Source organism: Galdieria sulphuraria, assembly GCF_000341285.1.
Source record: "Galdieria sulphuraria unplaced genomic scaffold scaf_34, whole genome shotgun sequence".
Taxonomy (NCBI): domain Eukaryota; phylum Rhodophyta; class Bangiophyceae; order Galdieriales; family Galdieriaceae; genus Galdieria; species Galdieria sulphuraria.
This window is the reverse complement of record NW_005178441.1, coordinates 103,737-130,531: the sequence shown is the minus strand read 5'-3', so window position 1 is coordinate 130,531 and position 26,795 is coordinate 103,737. Positions and strand designations below refer to the sequence as shown.

Below are 26,795 nucleotides of genomic sequence, written 5' to 3'. Positions count from 1 at the left end.
GGGATCGTTACAGCATGATAACTGTTCTTTACAAGTGTTATGACAGTAAAGAAATGCAGCAACCTCACTATTTTGAAATCCTAATGAAATATTTCACAAAAGCTTTGCTGGCAATCATCCTGAACAGAAAATGATTTCATACTTTCTTCCTTGAATGAAATGACTCTCTTTGTTGCCTCGTCCATGCGCTACGAAGTTGCTCCACATTCTGTAATAAATGCTGCACTTCTGCATACAGTCTGTTTGTTTCCTTATCTTTGGTGGATATTTGGCGCTTCAGTTCTTCAATCACCTGATTCTTTTCCGCTATTTGACGATGAAGCTCTTTTTCATGTTTGTTGCGACGCGTCTCTAATTTTTCCAGCCTAGTTTCTAATGTTTCGCAAAACTCTAATGCAGGAGTACGGTTTTCTAAAACAAGTTTTTCTGAAAGTGCGACGTCGAGAGCCAACTCGGCTTTCGACAAGTCAGTCTGACATTTCTCAAGTTCATCTCTCAGTTTGTTTTCTATGTCTTGTTGTTGTTGAATTTTTTCATTGTTCTCCATTTTTACTCTTTCCAATGTTTGTTCCAATCTCATTATCTCTTTTTCTTCTTCTTGTTGTTCTTCATCTTTTTGAATAAGTTTGTCCACACAAAAAAACAACATTTCCTTGATTTCTTGAACACCACTGTGTTGAACCAAACGAGTCATCTGCTTCGAACATTCTTCTCCTGATGATTGGAGATAAGACTCCAGCTTCAAAATGTAAGGAGATGAAAGACTAAAATATTCATGAAGAGGACAAAGTAGCTTGTCAAATTCCTTTCTATTATTCAAAGAATTCTCTATTGTCTGGCAGTCTGTTGTCTTTCGATTCGTTTGAGAAGCCATTTTAAACATTTCCAATGCCTTTTCATATTCTTCTTGTGCTTGTAATAGTCGCATTTGTGCATTTTCTATTGAAATCCTTTTTCCTTCATTCGTATGAGATTTGTTTATCTGTTGGTCATTATCGTCACTTTTTGAATTCCCCAATTTGTTATACAACGATGGAGAAGAAGGCTGGACGAGAATGTTATGTTGAGGACGACGTTCGCTTATATTTTTTGCATCGGATATAGCGTCTCTGTTTTCTATAGATTGTGGATGCATATTTTGATACTTGGCAAGGCTCTCGCGAAGCATAGCAATCTCTTTTTCCAATGACTCTATCGAGACATGGTTATTTATCTCCTTTTTGTTATCCCACAATGGTTCTCTGGAGTGAGTGGATATGCTTACATTTTCAGTTTCCCCGTTCACTTCATTTACCTGATATCCGTTGGCAACGTGTTTCGATTGCATCGTAGCGTAGTTTTTGTCAGCTTGTTCCAATTGAGCTTTCAACTGTTCTTTCAATTGCCGTATTTCATCCGGCAAAAATGGATTCTTTTGTTCCACATCAAGAGAAGAGGAATTCTGCTGTTGCTGTCTTTGAAGTTCAACCAATCGTTGTCTCAGTTTCTCAGCCGCTGTAGCGACATAACTATCATGCCTTTTCATGATATCGTTGGTTTGGTTCGTAGCAGTAGACCCGTTCATAACCATATCGATAACCGTAACCTTTCAATGAAAGTGGACTATGATGACTTTGCAATAGTATTTACTATCTGTTCACCTCCACACTCAACAATCACTCGATACAGCATAGGAAAAGGAATTTCCTTTGGTCCTTTTCCAACAAGAATAAAAGAAATGGGCAACAGACACGCACACCCGCCAAAACCAACATTCGTTCAGACACGTTGGGGATAAAGTTTTAGGGTTTCCAGCGCCTTACAAAGACACAACAATTTCTTGTGAATCGACAATAGATAAAAACAACAAAGATGCAAGCGTCTTAGCAATAAGAGAGAAAACGCATGTATCTCTTTATCTACTTGGACGCGTATATTTGAGTCCCAAGTAAACCAATAACAGTATAAGACAACAACTCGACGTAATCAAAGGAAAAACTCCAACATAATACAACAAACATATGAACAAATACAGTCCATCTCCAACCAACATCAGCGCACGTGCTTGTGACTGAACCCTCTCACACTTGCCATCTTTTGTAATTTGAAGCTCTGTCATAACATTGAAAAAACACTGAGAAAGAATCAATAATACCAAGCCCACGCGCTCACTCCAAAAAATAGCTTCATAAAAACTAATCAATTCCAATACAGCTGTGCCTATCAGAACATAAAAATGACGATGCAACTCCCACAACGGAACACTATGAGGTAACAAACGTAGCTCCTTTCCATCTCGGTATTTTCTCAACCAACCGAGTCTTCTTCCAATAGCAACACCTAAGGCTGCCAAATCTTGCAATAAACATCGAAATAATTCACAAAGGAATATCGCCAGCGTCGAAAAAAGGATTCTCTGACTCAAAGAAAGGCCACTTCCTAGAGCCAATTGGCGTAAAAACCAATACAACGGAGGAGTGTATAAAACAAGTGGCCAGTGTAGGTTGCTAATCCATTCTTTGATACTAAAAGGAAAATAAGACTTTTGTGAAGGTTGAGAACTAGCTTGCAGCGACCGATGGGTCGGGTGCTTTCGACTGGTGAAAGTTGGGCTCAAAAAACAGGATCTTCTCGTATGATAGCGCAACTTGGATACAAGACATATTGAAAAGTTTTCAGTGAAAGATATGAACAACATAAAGCTTCAAACTATGTGAACTGATGATGGCGCCATGATGTCTCCCGTTTGCTTTTTTTTTTTCTAAACAAATTGCCAATCCCTTCCCAAATCTTAGAAGAATAGAATGATTATTGATAGAGAGGCAAGGACTGGATGCATATTCTTCTAGAGCCCGTCGTAGACAGCCAGCTAGGTTCAAGAATTAGTCTTATTTTACAAGAAGATGCCACAGTTGGAAAGTTACACGAAGCAGTCGAAAGAACATGGGTTTCGTTGGAAGAAGCTAACAATACAAGTTGCTTGGAGAGTACAGGTTCAACCAGCTCACGTCCCTTTTGGTTGGTTTTTAGAGGAAGATGTTTACAAGATGACGACTTGAGTTTGTCAAGTGTCGGGTTGATGGATGGAGATGTAGTTCGTGTTGTCCGTCGCAAGAATTCTTCTGTTGCTTCTTTGGAAAGAAAGCCTCCTGACTCCTTGACAATTGACTCCACCAAAAAAGTATACTCCAACGACGCTGTCTCAGAAACTACTGCAGAGGAAATACCCGACATGGCTTGCCTCGAAGGTCGACCTATAATACGAGAAATTCATCCCAATATGGGTCTCAGTTGTGGTGGTTCGAAAGTTCAAATTATTGGCAACCATTTTCGTCATGGCTTACGAGTTCGTTTTGGTCGAATTGTTGTCGGTTGTATTACTTATTCGGATACTGTTTTAACTTGCGTCACTCCGTCCCACGCACCTGGTGTGGTTTCTGTACAAGTGGACGCATCTGGTTTAGGTCATTTTATGGATGATGATTGTCTATTTACATATGTCGATTTTACTGTCTTTCATAACATATTTGCTGTTGCTGCCCAAAACAGTAACCCGGTTCGCGTTCCCAACGAATCTTGTAAGGAAATGAATGAAGAACAACTAACAAACAGAAGAAGGTGATCATCAATCCCATATATATATGAATATTTGAGATATAGCTAGAATGAAAGCAAGTTATTTTTGACGAGTATTATCATGTAATATTTAATATGGAAATGGAGTGACTGTAGATAAACCAATCTTTTGACATTACTATATTGTTTGGATTGTGAATGGTCGTTGTCGCTGAGTATTTTTTAAAGTATTGTGAGCATTCTCATCACATTTTCAATTGGATTCTGCACAGCTCTTTGGATCATGATGAGTAGAAATGTTAACCAGTCATGGAAAGATCCTTATGTAGTCAAAAAACTCGAAAAGGATTTGCTTCATTCTTTGGTTTGTAGTTCCTTGAGACTGTTACCAGCAACTAGAAGAGCAGCTGTGGCAATAATATTGCGTTTTGGTTCTTTGTCAGTAGATTTTCCAACCGATGCTGCTTATAGCTTTCGAGAACTTTTGCAGCATGTGGAAGCTACAGGAGCTAGTCACCTTCAAATTCTTTATATTCAGAGAGCAACACAAGCGAATGATCCTTGGTCAGGACACATAGCTTTTCCTGGTGGCCGTCGAGAGGGAAACGAAAATGATATAGAAACCGCTGTTCGAGAAACCAAAGAAGAAATAGGTTTGGATCTAGGAAACTCGCAACATTTTATTTGCATAGGAAGACTGAGTGATCGTGAAATAAAACTGCGGAACAGAGGCTTGAGGGACTCTGCTTATTGTGCCTTTGGTAAGCATCCTTTATTTACCTCATCGGATGATATGAAATAGTTTGTAGTGTTTATCCAATTAAAAGTGGAAACGCCCCCTTTGAAGCTCTGCAGCTCTGAAGTGGCAGCTGCTTTTTGGGTTTCATTGGACACTTTTCTGGTTTACGGTAACCAGTTGCTTTGCAACAAAGCAATCGAACGAAAATGGGATATTGGATTATTTCGTTATCTTTCCTATATACTTCCGAAACCCATTTTCGAGTGGTTGGCTCTGGACAGAGTTTATTTTTCTGCAATTTCGCTAAGACCTTGGATAGTTTCCATTCAATATGCACAAGATGGTTTATTCGCACGCGAAGATAAAAATGATTCCTTATGGCTTTGGGGACTTACATTGGCTGCAACAGCAGATTTGTTGCAGCCTGTACTGGAAAAGCGATTGGATGATCCGTTTGCTATACCAGTTAACCGAATGGTTCGTTGGTGGATTCCATCCAAGTGGTAAATATCCCATATCTTGTAGAGTTGGAAGAACACTTGTTGAGTCATGTATATACGTTGCATTGTTTTAAAAGATTCAAGTAATGGCAATGTTGATTAACTATTTTGAAGTTTCCATTGTGAGTCTTATTGACTTTATCCATTTCATTGCTCTGTTCCATGAAACGAGTAAGAATATAGAAACAGATGCACAAAGAAGTACTCTAGCAAAAATATTGACAAGTTGAGAAAAAAAAATGAATTGCTTGTTGTAACAATTGGAAAGAAAGAAATAATCTTTTCATTTCCCATCGTTGAAGAGTAGTAGAATAGGCAATGTACCAGATTGTTGTTTAAACTATGTAAATGTAGGATATATATTAGATATAAATGTTTGTGTTGTGAGTGACTCATTGACATGTTTCTTGATATATCATTGGACAGTGTCTCATTACCTTGAAGTTCCTAACCATTCTATCTTCTCATATCTTTCTGAAACAAACGACATTTGGAGAGGAATGATATTGTTTAAGAAGAATCCGATCTTATCCTTTTCAGATATCTATCTGATTCCAAATACATGAAGGTTTCATTATTTCTATTTCATGATGGCCATTCCTGAAAAACGATTATCAACTCTAGAAAAACAAGAATAAATAGTGCTTCTCATCAACTAAAATGTTATGGACAATATTATATGAAGAAATGAGGAATAAGAGGAGAATTCGAAAGAGAAGAAGATGTTTCGGAATGATAATACGAGGACTAGCCATGAACCTTGATGTACTTTCAATAAATTACTTTGATAAAAACCACAAATAACTAGTTGAGGCTCTCATTTTGTTCAACATTGGATGTTACTGAAATGACTTTACAGTAATATCTGAATATATCAGACTGTACTGCGAAATATGGGAAAGTGGATCAGGAATGATCAATCTCATAAAGGAAGGAGAGCCTTGTTTCTTTGGTTTCCTATAAAGCTTTTCGTCAACACTTCTAAACCTCGAAAATATATGTTTCTTGTAGTTTGAGTATAATAAACTGTCAAAAGGTTCTCGCTATGGCAGCTACCTCTTGTGAACTTTATCCTGAAATATCCAACCAACTTTCTGTTGTTCTCAAAGCTTTGGAGTCGTATGAATAGTAAGGGTATCATATACTTATAAACTTGTTGATAGATTCACTTCTTTTCTAGTACAGAGTTGGAGCTGATACCTTTTACTTGGTCAGATAATACCAACGACCTTCTCGTTTGTGAATTGAAGGAAGATACTCTGATGATTCAAGGCACTCCATTGCGTATCATTTATATGGAAGCTCAACAAATATTCAGTAGATTTCGTCAAAACTTGAAGAGAGGATCTTTTTCTTGGGATTGGAAACTATGGGACAGTTTGTCACGCTTCTTGTTATTTGTTCAACCAGCCCAATCTACTGTTTGGAACTTTCGAAAGTGTCTTTTGCTACAGAGTCACGTATCATATGACTTGGAGCTCGAGGTGAATCGAATGGCTTTAAAGAGGAATGCAAAGACAAGTGAGGTTTGGCAACATAGAAAGTGGATATTACTTCAACAAACGAACTCGATTTCTAGTGACTTTATTGAGAGAGAGTTGGAAATGTGTTCCTTTCTGGTGGATAGATTTGAAAAATCTTATCACTTGTGGTACTATCGATGGTGGCTTGTCGATTCCTATATTAGCATATTACCCAGAGAGTTTATTATTCAGGAATATTACAAGAAAAGCAAAGAAGCCATACGACAACATGTATCCGATCATGGTGCATATTTCTATCGTCAAAAGTTGTTGCTTTATTTATTGAAGAACCAAAACACACAGGTTGACTATTTTGCATTGTTGAGCTCCGAATGGGAGTGGACACATAGCATCATCGAGATGATAGACTACTCCTTTGACTCTCCATTCAGTTATGCACAATTCATCTATGCTTGCTGTAGCTATTGGCTGGATTATGAAAACTCACAACACAGGTACCTCATGGACGCTGTATATCAAACTCTAAAGTGCCGTAAATCAAAGAATCGACAAGATGATAAAGTCTCTTCTAACATGCTATTCAAAATGAGCCGACAGCTGTTCCAAGTTGTCAAGATAATCATCCATGATGACATGCATCATAGAACGATAACTAAATAAAAGTGATCAAAAGGTCACAATAAGATATCAGAATATGGTTCAAGTTCGGCTATTTAAACGACTATACACTTGTCGTCGTTGATGTTTGTGTCGATATTTTTGAAACCAAACTTTTTATCATTGCACTCAACTGATCATTTGTCATATTTTCTGAACAAATGATGAGATTAGAGAGCAATACAATGTGACCAGCTGACTGAGAACGAACCCATATACGTCCATTCATTCCGGTTGCCTGTTCAAAAGGGATATATTTTCCCAACTCAGTAAATACAGAATTTCTTCCCAATAAAATATTTCTACAAAGACTGATGGAACAGTGAATAAGATTCCCTTGGCTTAATTCTCCAAAAATGGTTTCTCCTGTCACCCAACTGTGCTGCGTTCCGGGCAACAAACAGGATAACTGAGGTTCCGAATCTCTATCAGCTGAAACAACTCGAGCATAAACTGCAGAACCAGCTGATAAATGTGGCCTGTTACGCTTGGTAGCTCCCTCAAAAGCCAGGATTGGCAAGAGCGCAGTTGAAAACCCACCAACGTCAACCTGATAGAAATCCGATGAACGATCGACGATGATACCTATAACCAGGTCTCCAACAGTAGGTATATACTAGGGAAAATCATCTTAAGAACGACAAACAAAAATATGCACACACATACTCGCTTTTGCGCTGTTTCAATCCAAATTTTGTTCCCATCCTTGTGCAAATATCCAGGTTTCAACGCTACTAAACCATCTCCCCTTTTCACAACCCCTTGACCTATTCTGATGTTGTCACCGTTCTCCAACTTGAAGAGTTTATCTCCAGGAAAAACAAATACGTCGTTGGACTCCACTATCATTTTCATCCAATTGTTTTCTGAAAAAAAATGCTAATATGATTCTCTCTGTCCAAAAGCGCCAAAATGACTGAAAACAGTCGCAAGTTTGGTTTCTCTGGTTTTCGTTTGGAAAAATCGACTATTCAAGTAAATAGACCAGAAACATGTGTTTCCAAAAGTTTACTCGATGACCGCGAATCAAAGCTGAAACTGAAAACTTCCAAAAAGAATGAGTCTCTTCCGGAAACAGACCCCCTTGACGCGTTTATGGAAAATCTAGAGAAACAAAATGAAATTAACGACACGAAGAAAGACCTGTTAGTTTCAGAAGAATTGCAAGTAGACTTTGAAGACCCTGTGGCAAGTTATCTTGACTACAAAGAAAAGCAGGCTCCGGAGACGAATACCCCAAGTGAAACACAAGACGAGGGTTTGACTGACGATGAAGAAGTGGAAGCCGTGAAGAAAAGAAAGACAGTTCACTCTCTGGAACCACTAGAACCTCAAAATTTTTCTTGTTGGCCGTTCCAGAAGAACTTTTGGAGTGACAATTCAACTAGTAAAGACTCAGGGGATCACAGAAAGTTGATACAGAGAACAGAGAAGAATATTCACGTGACTGGTGAGTGCCCTGGTCCGATAAATTCATTCTGTGAAAGTAGGCTACCAGAAACTTTGATTCGAGTCATAGAAGAAACTGGTTATGATAAACCAACACCAATTCAGGCGCAAGCAATTCCTGCAATATTATATGGTTGCAACGTTATTGGAATCGCACAGACAGGTTCAGGGAAAACTGCTGCATATTCCCTGCCTATGATACGCCATGTTTGGGCACAGCCGAGGCCGAAACGTCGACAGGGACCCATCGCGCTTGTGACCGCACCCACGAGAGAGTTAGCTCAACAAATAGCTTCGGAAATTCGTAAACTAGGAGCTATCAAGTTTAGACTGAGAGTACTACTCACAGTAGGCGGCGACCCGAAATATGAACAAATCAAATCACTGAGAGAAGGAGTAGACATTTTGGTTGGCACTCCTGGAAGAATAATTGACCTGATTAAAAGCAAAGGTTGCAGTTTGCAACAAGTTACTTTTCTGGTCCTAGACGAGGCAGATAGGATGCTTGACCTAGGTTTCGAACCTCAAGTTCGTTCCATTTTAGGTCAGATTAGGCCAGATCGCCAAGTTTGTCTCTTTTCGGCGACGTTTCGTAACCGTGTGCAGCAACTAGTGAGAGAAACTATAGCGGAAGCTGTAAGGATAACTGTTGGTGAAGCTGGGTCGGCAAATGAAGATATTGAGCAGGTGGTGAAGTTTGTTTCTTCGGAAGACGAAAAGATATCTTGGTTGTGCGAGCATTTACCACAGTTTTTGGAACGAGGCAACGTTATTGTTTTTGTTGGAACGCGTGCGAGTTGTGCCAGCCTTACGAATCAACTAAGGTCTCACAATATTCCCACCTGTGCGATTCATGGGGAGACATCTCAAGAAGATCGTGACGGATTTCTGAAGCTCTTTCGAACTGGAGATATTCGCCTGTTGGTTTCAACTGATTTAGCTTCCCGCGGTTTAGATATTGAGCAAATTAACACTGTAATCAATTATGAGACGCCTAAAAACATTGAATGGTATGTTCATCGCATTGGCCGTACAGGAAGAGCGGGAAGGAAAGGAACAGCATATACGCTACTAACAGGGAAAGACAAGGCTTTCGCAAGAGAACTTGCAAAATATTTTCGCAGTCGTAACCAGTCGGTTCCAGCAGAGTTGGAAAAGCTGATTCACGGTTTTCGGAGTGGTTCGCCACTCCAAGTTTTTCAAAAAGCCAAGAATACCGACGAATGATTTTTGTTTTCACAAAACGGGTGTTCTTACTATAGGAATAGCCATTCATTGAAGAGACGAAGAAATAGCTGACAAGTCTGAACTTTCTCAAAACTTTACAGTTTGACAGATGTTACTTGCAGCACAATGGAAAGGACGCAAGGCCCTTTTCAAGGCGAAAGATGTGAAGTTTTTCGAAATACCAAAATGTAATTGTTTGCTGGCATATCGAGAATATGTGATAAAGAAAACTGTACATAGCTGTGAGCTTTTCATATGGTACATGATGTATCTTTCATACCTTACAACCGTGTGCGAGACGCTCTAAATCATCGATATCCTTTAAACCAAACTAGTTGACCACAGAGAATAAGGGTTATCGATTTGTAAAGTGACTTGAGATACCTCTGGATTGCGACTTTTTAGAAATTCATCAAATTTTTGGTTGGATTCTAAACAACTTGTCAATTTTCAATTGCAAATGGTATAAAACATACCTGCGTTGTAAGTCCCGTTTCGTTTGAACGGGCCATAAATAAACAATAATCCATCCGTTCTCAGTACTCTTCAAGAAAGCGTCAAACTTATTATTGTATCAAGCTTCCCTTTTTTTGCTTACCTAGAACAACCGTGAAACAATCCAATAGAAACCTGCCAACCTGCCACATGAAGCAAATTGCTAACCATAACGATGTCATACTACGAAAAGTAAATAAAAGTCCTTTAGAACTCTGGGAACGTGTAATACCTCGTCGTTCAAAGTATCAGCGAAGTTATCCGAACTCACGTTCAGAACAACTGGAGGTAAAACATTCTTCAAGTGCTGGGTTTTCTGAGCAATCAACTCCACATGAACTGGATCAACGTCACTTGGCTATCCATCATGAGTTTCTCACAATAATTCAAAACAAAAACCATACTTGAAAAGTCCAATTCGGAAAATTCTCTGCGAAGAACGAAACATGGGTGCCAATACCGCTTGCTAACTAAATAAAGGTGACAGTGGTCATAGCAATGTATTGAAGTCATACCTCCAAAGCTTTAGCGCGTTCCACCGTAACGTGCCGTTTCAGGGCTTCTAGTATTGGTAATTTGTTTCTCTCTGCAGCAGAACCGAACTGTTTCCGATATTCCTCGGGGTCGGAAAAAGGTATTGAGGCCATCTAACGACACTTGCACGCCGAAAAGACAAAGCAATTCGCACAGAACGATTGAGCTCTACATCAGGGTCTTTTAATCCAAAAGTGAATAGCAGAGCAACCATACATTTATATGTTGTTACAGAAAAAGCTTTTTCTTAAACTCGATTGCTGATATCAAGCGTTATTCAAGACAGTTATGACGGAGTTAAAAGAAACTTTATTGACAAACAAAAAATAAAGACAGGATAATAAAATTGAAAAATTATAAAGAAAATTTTAAAATTGACAAAAGTTCTGTCCCCAAAAAATAATGCAACTCTAATTAATATTAAAAGTTTGTGTCATTGCTAAATTTGTCTTGTTTTCCAATTTGGCAATTGAGCAAAATTAATTCACCATCATTCTTTACAGTCACAAAATTTAAATGGGAAAGGCCAATGTTTCCTTTAAATGTGTGACTCTCTTTTTCGAATTAAATTTATTTGAGGTTTTATAAAGTTTTTTTTAATTGTCGTCTTTCTTTTTATGCCGAAGGTTTCATGTTTTTACTTGCTTGCTAATAAGAAACTGTTGAAGATATCTTTGAAACGTTTTTCTTTTTAATTGCTCTTTTTCATTAAAGGTAATAACAGGAGGACCCTTTTTGGCTATTTCCAATTTTCTTTGTTCTTGTTAACGTTCTTTTAAACAATTGCGTTTTCACAGAACCATATTGTTTTCATTTTCTTTTACTGCATTAAAAGTCTCAATTTGTTTTATCCTAAAGAATAGAAAAAGTCGGTTTCATTTTTATTGATAACGCACTTTGACATCGACGCCGAGAGCTTCATCATTGAAGAGCATGATTGAAATAAAATAGCCGAGTCTTTTTCATTGATTATCATGTCCGGAATTTATTTATTCTGAACGCAAGGAAAAACAGGAAAAACAGGGTCTTCTGATCAATAGCACATGTATGAGTGAACCGATTACTCGCAAGTCAAAAGCTTGTTGGATAGGTATATATATATATATATTTGCGTGTGTGCATGTGTATATATACAGATGGTAGTTGGCTTCTCGTATTTGCGGAGATGGATTGCTTCAAGAAAATCTTGAACGGATTCGTTTTTTATTTATGGGATTCAAAAGACTGCAAAAGAAGATGTGGGCGAAAAAAAAGGATGAAAGCGACATAAATACCACCCATTTGCATATACTATGTAACACCAACTATGGAAAAACAGGTTTCACGTTATCCACGAATTTTGCCCAAACTGGAAACGGGGAGAATTTTAATTTCACCATCTTCAAATTGGACGATCCCTTCATCACCTTCAGCGTTGAGCAGATGGCCCTTCATACCAGTGTACTCCCCATCCACTACTTTTATCACATCACTTTTCTCGGGAGCTACCATTTGCATATCTGACAAGGCATAGGAGCCAGAGTTCCCATCTTCCAATTCTATTTGCAGATACATACCATCAGGAGAATGTCCACCAACATAACCTCGAATAGTTGTCTTCGTTTTGTGTTCCACGAGAACATCTATCCATGCCTTTGCAACAGATAGTGAATGGTCAACTTTCTTGTCATCGACACTTTCAGAAATGGCGTTGTTTTCAGCAAGTGTTTTTTGACTTGCTAATCCAGTCTCTTGTGAAGCAAACGGTGAGTACATGGAAAGACCCAAATCGGACCACTTGTTTCCGCTAGAATAATCAGCAGCACCAGGTGTCGTTGGTCTCCACGCATTATGAATAGGTGTTCTCGGTGCATCACGCCGACCACTATCCAAGGTAGGAGTAAAAGGGGCATAAACTGGTGTATATCCGACATGATGGAGAGGAGTTGCCATGGAACTCCCTCCAGAATATGCCGGCGTTTGACTCCCCATTTCATAAGAGGGAGTATAAGCACCTTGTAAAGATTGTTTCTGCTTTTCCAAATGCGCTGTATCCTTTGGCACAACACGACTTCTGTCCACTGTCACTGTTTTACAGACAGAGTCCAATTCAACTCGAACAGAAGCTGTCGTAGCCGATACCACTTTACCGATATAACCTTTCCACGGACCACTTTTGATCAACACATCTTGACGAACCAATTTGTCGTCTTCCTTGTGACCTTTTCCAATATTACCGGAATATACAGGATGACTCAACGTGGCATCAGTCTTGAATCTATTTCCTCCCAAAGAAAACATGGAAGATAAGGTAGCTCCCTTCATACTGTTTTGACCAGTCATATTGAAATTTCCATGTACACTATGAGGACCTTGACAATTTTGTGCTCTCACAACAATAAGGCCACAGTTTTGAGGCTCATCCTTTACATTCACAAATACAAAAGGTGATGCAACATGTCGAATAGAGCCTTCTCTGTTCTTATGTACTCCTTGAACCACTTTTACCATATCTCCTACTTGAAGAGGTTTCTGATTCATGTCTAAAGCTTGTGCTCGTTTAGCATCCAATTTACTGCGAATATCTTTCACCGAAACTGTTCTATTTGACCCATTCGTATCCAAAAGCGTGGCATGATCTCTTTGAATGCGGACAATAACTCCACGAGCTCGAGGATCACTATGAAGCGTGACTAGATCCAAAAGTTCAAAACTTCCAATTACACTTTTAGAAGAACTTTCTTCGGTAGTTTCGGTCAATTGAGAAATATGAAGCCGCACTTCTTCATTTGTAATATCAGAAAATACGGTAATGATATCTCCAGAAATGCCAACTACCATTCCCGTTTCTCCAGTATGACGACCATTGATTGCTTTGACATGAGTGCCTTCTCGAAAATATTTTTTCAATTCCTCTTTTGAGAACTGAATGAGCTCTCCTTTAAGTTCCGGATCATCTGGACGTACTGCAACCATATTATCTGATTCCATGGCTTCTATTCTTCCACTAAGATTTTTCAAGTCACCTGATACCACAATCACACTATCGCCAACACAAAAGTTCATATTTTTCTCAACATCGGAGGATAATGTATCCAGCGACAATTCTAAAGTCTTTTCCATCGTATCTTCCAGTTCCTGTTGGTTATCTTCGACATGTTTTGCGTCGGAAGCCAAACGCTGAGCCTTGTGAAACATTTCCAATTCCTCAAAAGTGGGTGCAACTTCGTCACCGGTTACAATGTTGCGTATAGATACTCGTTTATATAGCAATCCATCACGATAGTTTTCATTTCTAAATACGTCAAATACCTCTCCGGTATAACGATCTCTTCTGGGAAATACCTCCGAGCCAACAATTTGTTCAACTTCTTCTCTCTTAAAAAGTTTCTGTGGAGGCCTCCTGTTGACGGAGAGTCTTTTCTTGTCTGTTTCGTCCTCATTCCTCATTTCCTGAAGGTCGAGTCTAGGTATAAGTCTCACTGTTACATTTGTTTCGCCTTCTCTAAAGTCATACACTTGGGCTAAATCACCAGCATAGGTTCCCCTAGATATTCTAACCCATCCACCTCGTTCAACTTGACTAGTCTCTGGCACTATACTTAGTACATCAACCATTTCTTCTATTGGAATCAATTTTAAGGTGCTTGGAAATAGAATTCTCAAACCATCGATGGCTTCTTTTACACTATCTGCCGTATAAGCTTCCACATAAACATATCCACGAAGATGTTCTGGTGCTACTGCTGAAAAGAAATCCAAAGGAGTTTTCTTTTGATTATATTCGTAATATTTCTGTAAAAGACAAATAACTGCCTCTTTTTCTCTTCCAATTCGACACTTAACCAGAAATAGCTTTGGGTCTTGCACAGTAGGCAATAAACCTTGTTGTTCAATACCTTTGTCTTTAATATATTCTCTTTGCAGTCCTTGAACTTCTTCTTCTTCCTCTTCTTCTTCTTCTTCTTCATCATCATCATCCACTTCACCATATCGTTCTCTTACAAAGCGTCTCAGCTCTTCAGGATTTTCCGAACGCATTCTGTCCAAAAGCGCCTTTCTTTGTTGTACAGACGCCATAGTATCTTCAACTTCTTCTGCTTCCTCATCGTCGATTAGCTCTCGTTCTATTTCGTCACCTTCTTCAGCTTCCTCATCGTCATCTTCTTCATCTACTTCCGCCTCCAACTCGATAAACCTGGAAGACCTTTTTTTCTTCTTAGATGAATATTCTTTGTTATTTTCTTCTTCTTCCTCACTGTATTCTTCATCATCTTCATAGTCGTCTTCCTGCCCTTGTCTTCCCCAGTCCTGTTCATCGTCTTGACTCGTTTCTGAACTTTGTTCCAAGTTGTCTTGTTTTCTTCGTTTCTTCCACTCTGTTTGACTTTGTTCCTCCTCCTCTAAAAACTCTTTCCCTAGTTGAGTTGTAAATATCCACAACAGGGGTTGCTTACCTTTTTCAAGCTTTCGTTTATCCATCAATCATCCAACAACATAAAATTGTAATAGAAAGCCAACTTTAATATAACAATGGAAATATTCTTTTTCTTTGGGAAGGATACAAAGGTTTGGAATGACTACCATTGAACTCTAAGAGGTATTGTCTGTGTTTCTTTTGTGCCCAAAGTGTCATTTGTATCGCACCCACAAACATAAATAACCAACCTAATAAAGTGTTGCTCATCATATTGAATCCTAACCAAGCGACTATTTCCAAAGTGTAATTAGGACAAGATACATATTCAAATAGAAAGCCTCGAGGAATCTTTCTGGTTTTGGACCCAGATGATGAACGCAATTGACGTAGCATCCAATGAGTTGCAAAGTTTCCACATTCGGCCAACACAAAAATACAAATACCTAAATAGAACAAAGGACTAGGAACGGGGGTGTACAAAGGATGGCACAAAAAGTAACCAATAAGAGCAGCAAACCCCCAATAATAGGAACAATTCTTCACAAGATTCTTCCACGGCATCGTCGAATGACTAAATCGATGAACAAATAAGGTTTCCAACTCTCGCTTCCCAAAGTGAAACAACCACAACATCACAGCAACCCTATCTCGTGTTGGAAAAAATATCAAAGATGAAGATTATCTTACTTTTGCTCTCTTCCAAGTACTTTGGAAGGATAGATAGCGGTCGGTTGAAGCGACAATAGGGAAACGATCAACAACGGACCCAAATACTCTAAGAAAAAGACCAACTTCCAGGAAACTTGTAACCCCAAGTCTTTCAAATAAACAATGCTATTGTCTTGTAATGGATAACTTTTCAAACTTTGGGTCTCATCAAGAACAGTTCTCTTCGAGTCCTTGGTTTCAATACTCAACCGTTGTCTGGATGGAATCAATTGGGGAACTAAGGAAACTTTATGGTTACAAACAACTTTTTGTACATCAAGTACCTACTTTTATCTGTGATTTTCTCTTTCAACTGATATACTGTGAGTGATTCTTCTATTTGAACCTCACAAAGTTGCTTTCCACTACGGGATCGAATCACAAGACGCATTGTTGACCAATCCACAATAAGCTTATGAAAGATCATTGGATTTGGTTTCCACAAATACTTGTCGATGAACTAAATTCCGATAAATGCCATCTTCCTTACTCATCAAAGTATCATGATTGCCAATTTCCACGAGTACCCCGTTCTCCAGTACAGCTATCAAATAGGCATTCCTAACAGTAGTTAGACGATGGGCAATCACCACAGTTGTACGTTTGGAATCTTCCATCAGTCTGTCCAGTGCTTCCTATTCAAATCGTCAATCTTCCCAAAATGGAGACTTTGTAAAAACTTACTTGTACCAACGACTCACTTTCTGCATCCAATGCTGAAGTAGCCTCATCCAATAACAAAAGTTTGGGATCCTTTAAAATAGCTCTTGCAATAGCAATACGTTGCTTCTGACCACCTGAAAGCTGAATACCTCGATCACCGACTTGGGTTTGATACTTATCAGGTAGACTCATAATAAAATGATGGGCATTGGATGCTTTTGCTGCGGCCTCCACTTGTTCTCTTGTCGCATTTCGGTTGCCATAAAGAATATTTTCTTCTATCGTTCCGGAAAATAACACAGGCTCTTGAGATACTAAACCGATATTGGCTCTAATTTGCTCGGGTGAATATTCAAATATAGAACGACCATCGATTCTAATTTCTCCATGATAAGGTTCCACATCATAAAAACGAGCCAAAAGTGAAACGACCGTAGATTTGCCACTCCCACTTGGTCCAACTAGAGCAACTGTCTTACCAGCTGGTATATCGATTGAAAAATCTTTCAATATAATGGCATCCGGTCGAGTAGGATAGGCAAAAGATACATGTTCAAACTGAATACTATGTTCAAGTTGTAGTTGCTGCTTCTCAACACTCAAAAATTTTCGATAGGTTGGTTTGCGAGAAATGATTTCAAATAAGGTTTCTGAGGCACTTATTCCTTTTGTTACATCAGGCCAAACTTGAGCTGCTTGTCCAAGACCAACAAAACCAATCACTACAGAAAAGAAAACTACAAACCATACATTATGAACTATGAAAGTTTCTATGATACACACCTGTCAACATATCACCACTATTAAGACTATGTCTTGCAATCAAAGTCCCACCCCACCAAAATGCCAAGGCATAAACACTAAAAATGGTCAACATGGAAAAGCCTAAAAATAAGCCTTCCTTGTTGTATTTCACTACTCCCGTTTTGTATACAGGAACAAGTCGTTCCTCGTAACGTGAGGCTTCATAGTCTTCCGCACAAAAGGCCTTGGTGGTTCGGATGTTAGACAAGGTTTCTGATACTACAGAACCTGCCACATTATATGCTTCAGAACCCTTTTTCACTGAACCACTCAACTGCATCATCTCAATAGCACCCGAAAGCGCAATGAGAGGTGATAGAGCAATCAGTACTCCAGCCAAAGCAGGTCCAAATGCTAAACCAATAATAACTCCAACCACACATTGCGAGATATTCATGATATATCTGACATAAACTGTTGTAATACATGTCATTGAGAAAAAATGTTCCTTACTGTCCAGCCTTAGCCAATCCAGTCTGAATTAGAGATACATCTGAACTCAGTCTGTTAGCCAATTCTCCTGATTTTTGTATATCATGATAGGAGACTTCCTAGTGTAATTCATATATAGCATTCTACTATGAGACAAAGAAGCATGAGCATTTACCTGCCTAACAAGGCTAGAAAAGGCAGCTGTTCTTAGATTCTTGGAAAGTTTCTCACTTGCAACTCCAAAGGTGGATACACGTATATAAGCCAATATGTTGACACCTACACCGAGAGCAAAAAAGGCCAAAGAGTACTTCCAAGTAGTACTTTGTATGGCACTGGAACTTTCCGTAAACAGATTGAAGTTTTTGCCAAAAATAATTGCAAAACTAGGAAGCACAGCACCTTCCATGATAGCTGCTAGAAGACCCAAACAGATTATAAAAGGTGAGCCTCTAAACTCTAGGGCAACCAATTTTCGAAAAGTGTGCAAATTGGCTGCGGGTTTATCTCCCTTGGAAGTTCCTTTCTTAAGATTTAAAAGACGTAAAACTTTTAAGTGCCAGGTTTCAGGTGTATTTTGTTCATTTTTCAAGTTTTTGCTTTCTTCTAATACAGGAACGATAGTGTCAGTTGGTTGAGCATCAACCTGATCCATTCGACTTCCGCTGGTCATGGGATTGAATGGCCCGATTTAAAACTCTTCAACGGTGACTATAGATAATTGAAATAGTAGCGTTTTTAACGAAACCAAAAGCAAGAGGTTGATGAGAAGCTATATAGTGAAACAGTACTATTTGAGGATTTCTTATTCATGATAAAGGGTATGTTTATTCTAGACCTTACATATTCTGAGTTCTATCCATATTGAAATATGAGTAAATGAATGAGCTACGTTGACTACCTTTCTTTGAGCTATCGTATAGTGACAACCGTAATACGAGATAACAGCTATTTCCTTCAAAGGTCGTTATTCAGAACAAACTTTCAGCGGTATCAAAACAGTCTTGCAAACTCAAGTCTTTCAAAGACCTGGACGAGAGAACTAGAACTCAAGTATACTCTCTGTGTGTTCTCTTCTATAGGAACACAAGTTATCTAAAGGATTCAACCAACTTGAGCTTCTCTTGGATGCTTCCAGATAAACGCGTCTAGAAAGCACCACATGGATTAGTTGGTCTTTGTCCATTTCTGCCCATTCAACGAAAATCGGATTGGCCAAAGGAGAGCAACGTAGTTTGCTATAAAGGCGGTGTAACTGGAAAGCGATTAGTGAGAATTGAGGAATGTACGTTTGTGTGGTATGTGGAGCAACTGAAACTCCGCTTTGGAGAACCGGTCCCCAAGGGCCAAAAACACTATGTAATGCTTGTGGTGTGAGATGGAAAAAGGGCAAGCTTTATGATGGGGTTAGTCCTACAAGATCCGACTCTCTTAAGAAACACCCCACCGAAGTTCCGCTACCCCACCCGGTATCCTCTAGAAAAAGAAGAAACCCTGTCAAAAAACTTGAGAACTGGAAGCAGAAAGAAGACCATTTGAGGGAACAAGGGAAGGGAAACAACTTGTTCGACCTAGAAGCGTGGTACTCACAAGCGCTCATTGCCCCTACAGCAACATCTATTGCGGCCAAAGCTGCCGAAAACTACTCTCGGAGACGTCACCAACCAGATGAAAGGGGTAATTTGTGGCGTTACTCCCCTTGTGAAAGAAACAAGATTGTTGGGGATGAAGGAGAACCACTAGTGGCACCCGTTCCTGTAAACTTCAAGGACCAGCAGTCCGGAGCCAAAGTGAAAAGGGTTTGGTTTGTGTCAGGTATAGACTCAGATTCAGATATGGAGGATATGACTCCTGCGCTTTTGGAACTGGATTCATCGCATTCAGAGACGGAAGATGAAAAAGTTGAAGAATATGGCAACTTTCCTGAGAAGAGGGAGGGAACACAAAATACCCGTTCTTTCCTCCCGGAAGCGAAAAGACGTAAAGTTTTGGGTCACGAAAAGGAGCCAACCTTATATCAGTGGCGTCATAGTGTGGCGGTGTTATTAAACGCTGCACAAGCACTTGGTGATAGCGTTTTGGGTCAATAATATCTGTATATATCTCATTTGGGCTTCTTTTTGTAAATAGCCTTGTATATAGCTACGTTTGTTGAAGTGGCACAAGTGAAACCTTTTTGCGCAGATGGATATGTAAGTTTTTCTTCAGCAAGAAATGATTTCTTCTTTCCTTCCGCCATAATATCGTTTGTTTATAATAAAGAAACTTGTGGCTAAGAATATATTCTCAAACTCAAGAAGATTTCAATTGTCTGCAAATCCAAAGTAAACAGAATCGTTGTCAGTTCTGTTAAACTTGAACCTCACGGATAGCAGATGAAATGGAAATAGTAGGAAATATGTTATAACAAAAGGTGGTGACAAGAATAAGGTTCTGGAAGGAACAAGTCTACAAGCTTTGGAAACTGCCAATTTTGTCTAGCTGATTGGAAATCCGCAAACCTCAAACTTGCTGTCAAGATCACTGAAAACTGTTCAAATTATGAAAATTGAAACCATTCTGTCCTTTAGTACCTTGAAGGCAATCTTCAGGATAACAATAGTTTAGAATTACGACATCGTTGTCGCTAAGATTGTTGAGAGAATTTTTAAACCAGTGGCCAAATGGCTTTATACTATTCTCTCTTAGGCCATTTTAAAGTCAAAATGGATATTTCTTCCATGTTGATGGCGATCCTCTAAAATTGGTATAAGAGGACTTGTACGGGAACCTTCTTCCATGATAAAGTTTTGGGGTATTTATTGAATTTACAACTATCTCAGATATGATAAAAAGCCACATAGAAACTACAGTTTAGTATCTCAGCTACAATTTTACTCTCAATTGCTGGCTAGGAAAGCGAGCTATCCCTGTTACCTGATCTGGAGTTGTAAACAAGTGGAGAATCCAACATGGGAGTACAAAAAAGATGAGTACTCAAACCATGCAAGTTATTAGGGGGACTGCTAGAGGAGCAATCTGTACACCTGGATTCTGTATGGCTATCATAAGAATGTTTGCGGGACTTGTCCCGGAATCGACAAGTTCTTGGGACAGTAAATTTGACAATGGAACATCAACTAAGGAAGGAATTGTAAAACTTCTAGAGAGTCTTCTTTGTTGCAGTTCTCGATCTGGTGAACAGACAGGTTGTGTTGTCTCACAATCCATCTGAGTCAAAGTTTTGATAGAGGGAAGCGGAGATGAGTAACTTTCTAATAATGAATGTGGGTTTCCACTCACAGTAGAACAACGTTGTTTCTCTCTTTCTTGCCCAAAATCCTGATTGGCATTATCTTTCAACCGTTGTAGTAAAATCTGATAAAGAAGAACTTGTTTCTGAAGCTTTTTGATCTGTTCATCTTTGTGTTTTTCAGCTCTTCTTTCTTCATGATTGGTTGTTTTTTTCTCTTGTATTTCTTTTACGATTTGCTGCAATTTTTGGTTTTCTGCTGCTAGCGTCCGAACTTTTTGAGTTAAATTGACGATAGTTGAACGATATAAACGTATTTCTTCTTTCTTTCTCGCACGAAATTCTCTTGCCAATCTTCTGTTTCTTTCACGTTTCAAGTCTTCTTGTGACAATGCTTTGCCCTCCGAATTTTCCTTTTTCTTGGTCATAGACTCTCTGTTTTGATAAGCTTCAACTGTTGGAGCTGTATGACAAGAGTTGGTAAAGGACTCTCTGGATATACAGTCTGAAGAAGGTTCGGGTTGTTCACTTGATTTCTGAAAACTAGTCGACATTATATCCGAAGTCTCGATCGACTTGGAGGGTTTGATAACATGAGGATGTAGTGAAGAAGAACTCAGGCTTTCTAAAATTACCTGGTCATCAAGATTGGTGGACTTGGAGTCTAAGTTCATAAAAGTGCTTTCTAAGCTCATCGCAATTCTAAAAGATTTGTCAAACTATCCACTGTAGGAAGCTATTTTCATTTGTCAAAGCCAAAAATTCCAAAAATTTCAAAAATATCAGAATTTCCCATGAGCAAGTGCCTGACGTGTCTTGGAAGCCTCGATCTGCCCGAAAGAAGCTGATCTGTTCTTGAAACCAACGGACTCGTACAAAGTTGAGCGGGAAAATGTTTGCACGTGGATGAAATCGTGTGGCTCAAGGAACTCCTTTGTCCATGGGATTGATATGCTATTGTGTCGACCCGCCTTTGATTCTCCTTTCGTTGTGTAGAGGATCCAATGATAGCTTTATATCGCCGATCATACAAGTTGTGAAGATATCTAAGCAACAACAATATCGAGACAAAGCACAACTAAAAAACCCAACTTGTTGCAATGTTTCTTATTATCGTTGTACAGTCTATACCTCGCTGCCTATCCTATATGCCGGTGGGTGACTCGTAACAAAGTTTCATTGTTATCTCTCAAGTCTTATCATCATGGTTCTTCATGATAAGTGATATACAACAAAAACAACAACAGTTTCTTTGGCAGTGTTATATTAAATGAAAAATACCACAAATAACATGAATGATCAAAAAAGTCAAGCTCGAGAGATATATTTATCTTCTCGAGTATCCACTTTAACTTTATCTCCAGTTTCAACAAATAAAGGAACGTTCACAGTGACACCTGTCTCGAGAGTGGCGGGCTTTGTGCCACCTTGTGCAGTGTTTCCCTTGATACCCGGTTCTGTATAAACTACTTCCAACACAACATTGGGAGGTATCTCCAAGTCTAAAACTCTTCCATTGTGTTTGAGAATACTGACACTCTCCCCTTCCTTCAAGTATTTCTGAGCTGCCGAAGATAGAGAACTTTTTGATATTCTTTCCTCATCCAAGCTCTCTAGATTCATAAACACGTACTGCTCGCCTTCTATGTACGCTAACTGCATATCCAATTTGTCCAAGGTAGCTTCATCAATACGTTCACCAGCTCGAAAAGTTTTTTCCACGGTAGATCCGGTTTCCAGGTTCTTCAGTTTGGTTCTTACAAAAGCCGCGCCCTTACCTGGCTTGACGTGAAGAAATTCGATTACACGGTGTACAGAGCCATCGACAAGAATAGTCGTTCCTGGACGTATATCATTCGAGTTGATCACTGCAGTAACTTGTCTATAAGAAGACGCCTTGAACAAAGAAGTTCTGTCTCTTGGAAAGAGTCTCCAACTGATTGGATGAGCCAATCTTTCAGAAAAGTAGCGATATTTTGAAAAACTCCAATAATAGATAGTTGTACAATAATTGGTAGAAACCTGTCTTGCATACAAAGGATAAGTGTGATTTCTCTTAGCACAGCAACATGATGAACTAATAAACGTCATCGAAAATTGAATTGGCAGTTAGTCGAATTCTCATGGCATGGCGAGTTTTGGTTATGGCTGGCCTAAAGTATTGAGTCCGAAGCTCCATAACGAAAGTTTAAGTTTAGAGAGTGAGACATTTTACCCTATTGACTTAGTTATTGATGAACATCGAAGCAAGCTTGCAGTGCTTTATGACGATAGAGTGGTGTTTTGGACCACTGGAAGAATAAGAGTAGTGACTGGAAAGCTTTCTCTTTGTCGTTATAATAAAGAGAAGGGTTCTGTGAAAGGTTGTTGTTTTCGATATGACGGCAACAGGTGTGCGATATTGTTGGAAAGAAGTTTCTTGCTGATATATAAGCTCGAACCTTTTCACGCTCCTCCTGGAAGGTCATCTTGGTTTGACTTTGTTTCTTCTTCAGAAGGAAATAGCCAAGAAAAGGAGAGTCAATCAACGAACAAATGGGCAGATGAATATATTTTGCCAATTCTTTTGATAGAGAAAGATATTAGCTCTAGCGAAGAAGAGAGCATCCTAGCTTGTAAAAGTTGTCCTTCAGGAATTATCTTGGTGAACTCCACTTTAGAAGTGATTTGTGTTTCGTGGGAAGGAGAGTTGTTTTGGCGCACGTCCATTGGGAGGTTGCTTTCGTTAGATACTATCGGTTGTGAGAATGGAAGATCAGAAGGTTCTGTCTCTTTGGACTATCATAATGGTACTGACCTTTGTGGGTTGACTTTGAATTTTTCTGGCGTTGCGCTGCTCTTAAAAGTTGGGGAAGAAGGACATAGTCTTCCAGGAATAGACGATTGCTTTATTTTACGAGAAAATGACGCTTCTTGTATTGCGCTGGAACCACAACAGTGCCTTGCTGCTGTTGGACTCAGAAATGGTTCGGTGGAAATTTACAATACAAGTGTATTTTTGACTGGACAGCCGGTCTGTCTAAGAAGTCTTTCTTTGGATAGTTTGTATTTTTCGGTTTCGGATATTGGTAGAGTTGTATCACTTCAGTGGACGTCCGATGGAAACTGTATTGCTGTTGGCTATGAAAAGGCAGGCGTTGTTGTATGGTCAAACTTTGGTCATTGTGTTTTTCATACTTTTTCATCTTTTGAACATCCTAAAGAAGAAATGCGCTATCTTGCAGAGACTATACAAGAAATGCAGAACAACCATGAACAACTTGGACAAACGGATCCTTCATCATCCATTTATGGAGAAACTAAAATGGAATCTTTCAAACAAGGTTATTTGTTCCGACATACTAAAGCAGTATGTTGGGGTGCATTTGGATATTCCTTGTTTGTTTTAGGCAGCATTGACTACACGAGAAACCATTGGGAAGCACAGTCATTTGTTCCATTTCTTCTATTTGAGTTAAGTTTTCTTAAAACTGGATTTTCAAAGGGAAGCTGTCAGAATGAAGCCACACGTAGTTTTTTGTTGGGTCCTGACTTTTTTGTTTCGGAAGATAACGCGATGATTCATTATCCCGATATGATGTCTTCAAAAAAGAAGATGATACGGCATATTGAAGCACCTTATGAATATGTTTCGAATAATTGGCCTTTGAGATCCATTTCGGTCAACGATGACAAGAGCTTTGTAGCAGTTTCTGGCAAACATGGAGTGGCAATTTATAATACTCGTTCAAGAAGATGGCGACTCTTTGGTGATGTCGTTGAGGAGAGAATGATTCAGTGCTGTAGTCTTTGTTGGTATGGACGTTCTATTATCATTGGAAACGAACTTGCTATTCAAAATCGGAAAACTCATCGCTATGAGTTGCTGATATTTCCCAGGGATAGCCTGTATTTTTCAGCTATTCAGGCACAGATACCTTTGCAAGGAGCACCTCTTTTATTAGATGCTCGAAAAGATGGCTTCGTATTGGTCTTTGCAGATGATTTGCAGCTCAGACTGTTGAAACTCGAGAGTGATCGTTCCAAAACCAAGTTTACTTATTCGACTTGCTGGACATTTCATATCACTGTAGAAGCTCCTTTAGCATCTCCACGAAGAATAACAAGATGGAGATCTTGTGGAACTTTTGTCTCTTCCGTTCGTTTGTATCCGAAGCAACCTTGTGAAAATGATATTCCTTATCAAGTACTGCTTTTGAAGAGTACCGGCAGTCTCATTTTACTTGACATTTCTAATGGTATTTCCGTTCCATTATTACGAATGGTGCATTCATTTTGGTTTCACAACACCGATTGTTTGCCTGTTGGAACAGTGAATAGTCCGCCGCTGATCATTTGGGCAGTTGCTGAGGAAGGAATCTATTGTCTATTTGATTCCAGTTGCACACAAGTAGATAGCGTTTCGCCTTCCTTAACCCAGTCTCCTTCAAACATGGCATACAATTCTCGTTTTGTTTCACACAAGTGGTTCCATGGAGACCTGAATATCTATCCTTTAGGCGTTGTTGGTTTTGGTGGGTTCCTAGCAGGTGTCTGTCCTTTACAGACTGCCAGTGTTACGATAACATTGGATAATATTTACTGTCGGCTGCCTTGTTTTGGAATTCAAATAGAGCGACAAGAGTTTATAAGCAAACTCTTCTTATGTTGGCTTGCAGACGAAACATTGGAAGACATGCAATGTTTGAAATGGATGGAATCATGTTCCGAATGGGAGCATTTTGAAAATTGTTTGGAACGTTGTCTTTATGAATTACTGATACACGTTGAAGCCAAGCGGAACAATCGTTCACTATCACATGAAGAAACATCTGAGCTTCAAGTTATGGAACCATTGCCTTCAACATCTTTGACATTTTCTATAAATGAAGAGTACGCATTGGATCGTTTCATGCGACTTGCAAAGTACTTTGGAGAGTATGAAGATGTCATTGTTGGTTGTGCACGGAAAATGGATCGCAAGTATTGGAATTTATTGTTTTCTTATGTAGGAGAGCCTTGTTTGCTTTTTGAAAATTGCTGTTTAACGAAGCGTTTGACGATAGCAGCTGCATTTTTAAAGGTCATACAGGAATGGTGGGATTTACAAGTGGCTGCGATGCATGCGTGGAGATTATTACAGTCCTGTTTGAATGAAGAAAGAATAGACATTGCGGAACAAGTTGTCCTCTTTTTAGGACGTGCTGCTATGGAAGGATTATTTTCTTATCCCGATTTTGAAATACGAGAAGAAGACAAGCGCTTATTGGAGAATGGAGTAGTTGTTGGTTGCAATGATGACAGAGCAGTTCATCCAGTGAATGCCTTGTTATTGCAAAATATGGGAAAATGTTTGGAAAGGATGCAATGGAGACAGGCATTGAATATCAGCATGTGCTTTGGAATATCATTGGCAGACTATTGGAAAGTAATGGAAAGTAGTTTTCAATACAAGCCACTTTCTCATGTATTACTCTCGTTGCATAACTCGTTTCAGTGGCCCTTTCCATCTTCTGATGTGGTTTGTAAAAAATGGAGACTTTTAGGAGAGGATCTTTTGGTATCTAATGAGGAGCAAGTGTTTGAAAAGTTGTATGATTGGAAAAAGATAACTTTTCAATATGAAAAGCTGAATGGTTACAAGGGTGAGAAATATTATCAAATAATACGCCAACGGTTGCAATATCTCACTGGACATGCATTTGTTTCAGAACAATGGGAACTTGTACTTTGTGGTTTAACGATGTTACTCAGTTGTGAAGAGTTGAGAGTGTTGTTGAACTTGCACACCGGATGGGTTGCCAGTTATGTAGAAGGCCTTGAGAAAACACATATTGCAGGGTATGCCACGTTGGCATCTAAATGGTATTCATAGAACGTGGGAGATTGTTTTCGGTCATGAACCTTGTAGAGTTTTGGATATAGTTGTAACTAGGAA

The 26,795-nt window shown here is 39.1% G+C and overlaps 14 protein-coding genes across 15 annotated transcripts; 6 read left to right on the top strand and 8 right to left on the bottom strand.

The window, feature by feature from the left end:
• Window positions 1–50: 50 nt before the first annotated feature.
• On the bottom strand, window positions 51–1,601 carry Gasu_39710 (uncharacterized protein). The gene has a single exon (XM_005705058.1). It carries the CDS (start codon window positions 1,568–1,570, stop codon window positions 137–139), a length of 1,434 nt encoding a protein of 477 aa, XP_005705115.1. The 5' UTR covers window positions 1,571–1,601; the 3' UTR covers window positions 51–136.
• A 199-nt stretch (window positions 1,602–1,800) lies between these two features.
• Window positions 1,801–2,761, bottom strand: Gasu_39700 (uncharacterized protein). Its single transcript, XM_005705057.1, has one exon. The coding sequence runs from the start codon at window positions 2,675–2,677 to the stop codon at window positions 1,895–1,897; it is 783 nt and encodes a 260-aa protein (XP_005705114.1). The 5' UTR covers window positions 2,678–2,761; the 3' UTR covers window positions 1,801–1,894.
• A 10-nt stretch (window positions 2,762–2,771) lies between these two features.
• Gasu_39690 (uncharacterized protein) lies at window positions 2,772–3,731 on the top strand. The gene has a single exon (XM_005705056.1). The coding sequence runs from the start codon at window positions 2,813–2,815 to the stop codon at window positions 3,599–3,601; it is 789 nt and encodes a 262-aa protein (XP_005705113.1). The 5' UTR covers window positions 2,772–2,812; the 3' UTR covers window positions 3,602–3,731.
• Window positions 3,732–3,741: 10 nt separating this feature from the next.
• Window positions 3,742–5,448, top strand: Gasu_39680 (NUDIX family hydrolase, putative). The gene is made up of 2 exons (XM_005705055.1): window positions 3,742–4,316; window positions 4,365–5,448. The coding sequence occupies exons 1-2, from the start codon at window positions 3,839–3,841 to the stop codon at window positions 4,799–4,801; spliced, it is 915 nt and encodes a 304-aa protein (XP_005705112.1). The 5' UTR covers window positions 3,742–3,838; the 3' UTR covers window positions 4,802–5,448.
• A 233-nt stretch (window positions 5,449–5,681) lies between these two features.
• Window positions 5,682–6,966, top strand: Gasu_39670 (protein prenyltransferase). Its single transcript, XM_005705054.1, has 2 exons — window positions 5,682–5,922; window positions 5,975–6,966. Exons 1-2 carry the CDS (start codon window positions 5,840–5,842, stop codon window positions 6,936–6,938), a joined length of 1,047 nt encoding a protein of 348 aa, XP_005705111.1. The 5' UTR covers window positions 5,682–5,839; the 3' UTR covers window positions 6,939–6,966.
• A 4-nt stretch (window positions 6,967–6,970) lies between these two features.
• Window positions 6,971–7,821, bottom strand: Gasu_39660 (exosome complex component RRP4). The gene is made up of 2 exons (XM_005705053.1): window positions 7,602–7,821; window positions 6,971–7,551 (listed from the first exon to the last, which is right to left on the bottom strand). The coding sequence occupies exons 1-2, from the start codon at window positions 7,782–7,784 to the stop codon at window positions 7,000–7,002; spliced, it is 735 nt and encodes a 244-aa protein (XP_005705110.1). The 5' UTR covers window positions 7,785–7,821; the 3' UTR covers window positions 6,971–6,999.
• A 10-nt stretch (window positions 7,822–7,831) lies between these two features.
• On the top strand, window positions 7,832–9,851 carry Gasu_39650 (ATP-dependent RNA helicase). The gene has a single exon (XM_005705052.1). It carries the CDS (start codon window positions 7,848–7,850, stop codon window positions 9,609–9,611), a length of 1,764 nt encoding a protein of 587 aa, XP_005705109.1. The 5' UTR covers window positions 7,832–7,847; the 3' UTR covers window positions 9,612–9,851.
• Window positions 9,852–9,860: 9 nt separating this feature from the next.
• On the bottom strand, window positions 9,861–10,841 carry Gasu_39640 (uncharacterized protein). Its single transcript, XM_005705051.1, has 7 exons — window positions 10,622–10,841; window positions 10,511–10,576; window positions 10,339–10,464; window positions 10,210–10,289; window positions 10,088–10,155; window positions 9,996–10,042; window positions 9,861–9,942 (listed from the first exon to the last, which is right to left on the bottom strand). Exons 1-7 carry the CDS (start codon window positions 10,751–10,753, stop codon window positions 9,886–9,888), a joined length of 576 nt encoding a protein of 191 aa, XP_005705108.1. The 5' UTR covers window positions 10,754–10,841; the 3' UTR covers window positions 9,861–9,885.
• A 986-nt stretch (window positions 10,842–11,827) lies between these two features.
• Gasu_39630 (RNA polymerase II transcription elongation factor SPT5) lies at window positions 11,828–15,111 on the bottom strand. Its single transcript, XM_005705050.1, has 2 exons — window positions 15,077–15,111; window positions 11,828–15,031 (listed from the first exon to the last, which is right to left on the bottom strand). The coding sequence occupies exons 1-2, from the start codon at window positions 15,099–15,101 to the stop codon at window positions 11,967–11,969; spliced, it is 3,090 nt and encodes a 1,029-aa protein (XP_005705107.1). The 5' UTR covers window positions 15,102–15,111; the 3' UTR covers window positions 11,828–11,966.
• Window positions 15,112–15,120: 9 nt separating this feature from the next.
• Gasu_39620 (ABC transporter, subfamily B, ATP-binding & transmembrane domain) lies at window positions 15,121–18,861 on the bottom strand. Of its 2 annotated transcripts, XM_005705048.1 has the most exons (10): window positions 18,548–18,861; window positions 18,395–18,501; window positions 17,822–18,311; window positions 17,668–17,765; window positions 17,194–17,618; window positions 16,432–17,147; window positions 16,197–16,382; window positions 16,036–16,159; window positions 15,727–15,985; window positions 15,121–15,682 (listed from the first exon to the last, which is right to left on the bottom strand). In XM_005705048.1, exons 2-10 carry the CDS (start codon window positions 18,457–18,459, stop codon window positions 15,142–15,144), a joined length of 2,904 nt encoding a protein of 967 aa, XP_005705105.1. In that variant the 5' UTR covers window positions 18,460–18,501; window positions 18,548–18,861; the 3' UTR covers window positions 15,121–15,141. The 2 variants fall into 2 exon arrangements, with proteins under 2 accessions (XP_005705105.1, XP_005705106.1); XM_005705049.1 differs by having other exon boundaries at window positions 17,822–18,501.
• A 30-nt stretch (window positions 18,862–18,891) lies between these two features.
• On the top strand, window positions 18,892–19,990 carry Gasu_39610 (GATA transcription factor). The gene has a single exon (XM_005705047.1). It carries the CDS (start codon window positions 18,930–18,932, stop codon window positions 19,734–19,736), a length of 807 nt encoding a protein of 268 aa, XP_005705104.1. The 5' UTR covers window positions 18,892–18,929; the 3' UTR covers window positions 19,737–19,990.
• A 438-nt stretch (window positions 19,991–20,428) lies between these two features.
• Gasu_39600 (uncharacterized protein) lies at window positions 20,429–21,591 on the bottom strand. The gene has a single exon (XM_005705046.1). It carries the CDS (start codon window positions 21,571–21,573, stop codon window positions 20,623–20,625), a length of 951 nt encoding a protein of 316 aa, XP_005705103.1. The 5' UTR covers window positions 21,574–21,591; the 3' UTR covers window positions 20,429–20,622.
• A 447-nt stretch (window positions 21,592–22,038) lies between these two features.
• Gasu_39590 (elongation factor EF-P) lies at window positions 22,039–22,991 on the bottom strand. The gene has a single exon (XM_005705045.1). The coding sequence runs from the start codon at window positions 22,967–22,969 to the stop codon at window positions 22,187–22,189; it is 783 nt and encodes a 260-aa protein (XP_005705102.1). The 5' UTR covers window positions 22,970–22,991; the 3' UTR covers window positions 22,039–22,186.
• Window positions 22,992–23,001: 10 nt separating this feature from the next.
• On the top strand, window positions 23,002–26,756 carry Gasu_39580 (uncharacterized protein). Its single transcript, XM_005705044.1, has one exon. The coding sequence runs from the start codon at window positions 23,007–23,009 to the stop codon at window positions 26,730–26,732; it is 3,726 nt and encodes a 1,241-aa protein (XP_005705101.1). The 5' UTR covers window positions 23,002–23,006; the 3' UTR covers window positions 26,733–26,756.
• Window positions 26,757–26,795: the final 39 nt, after the last annotated feature.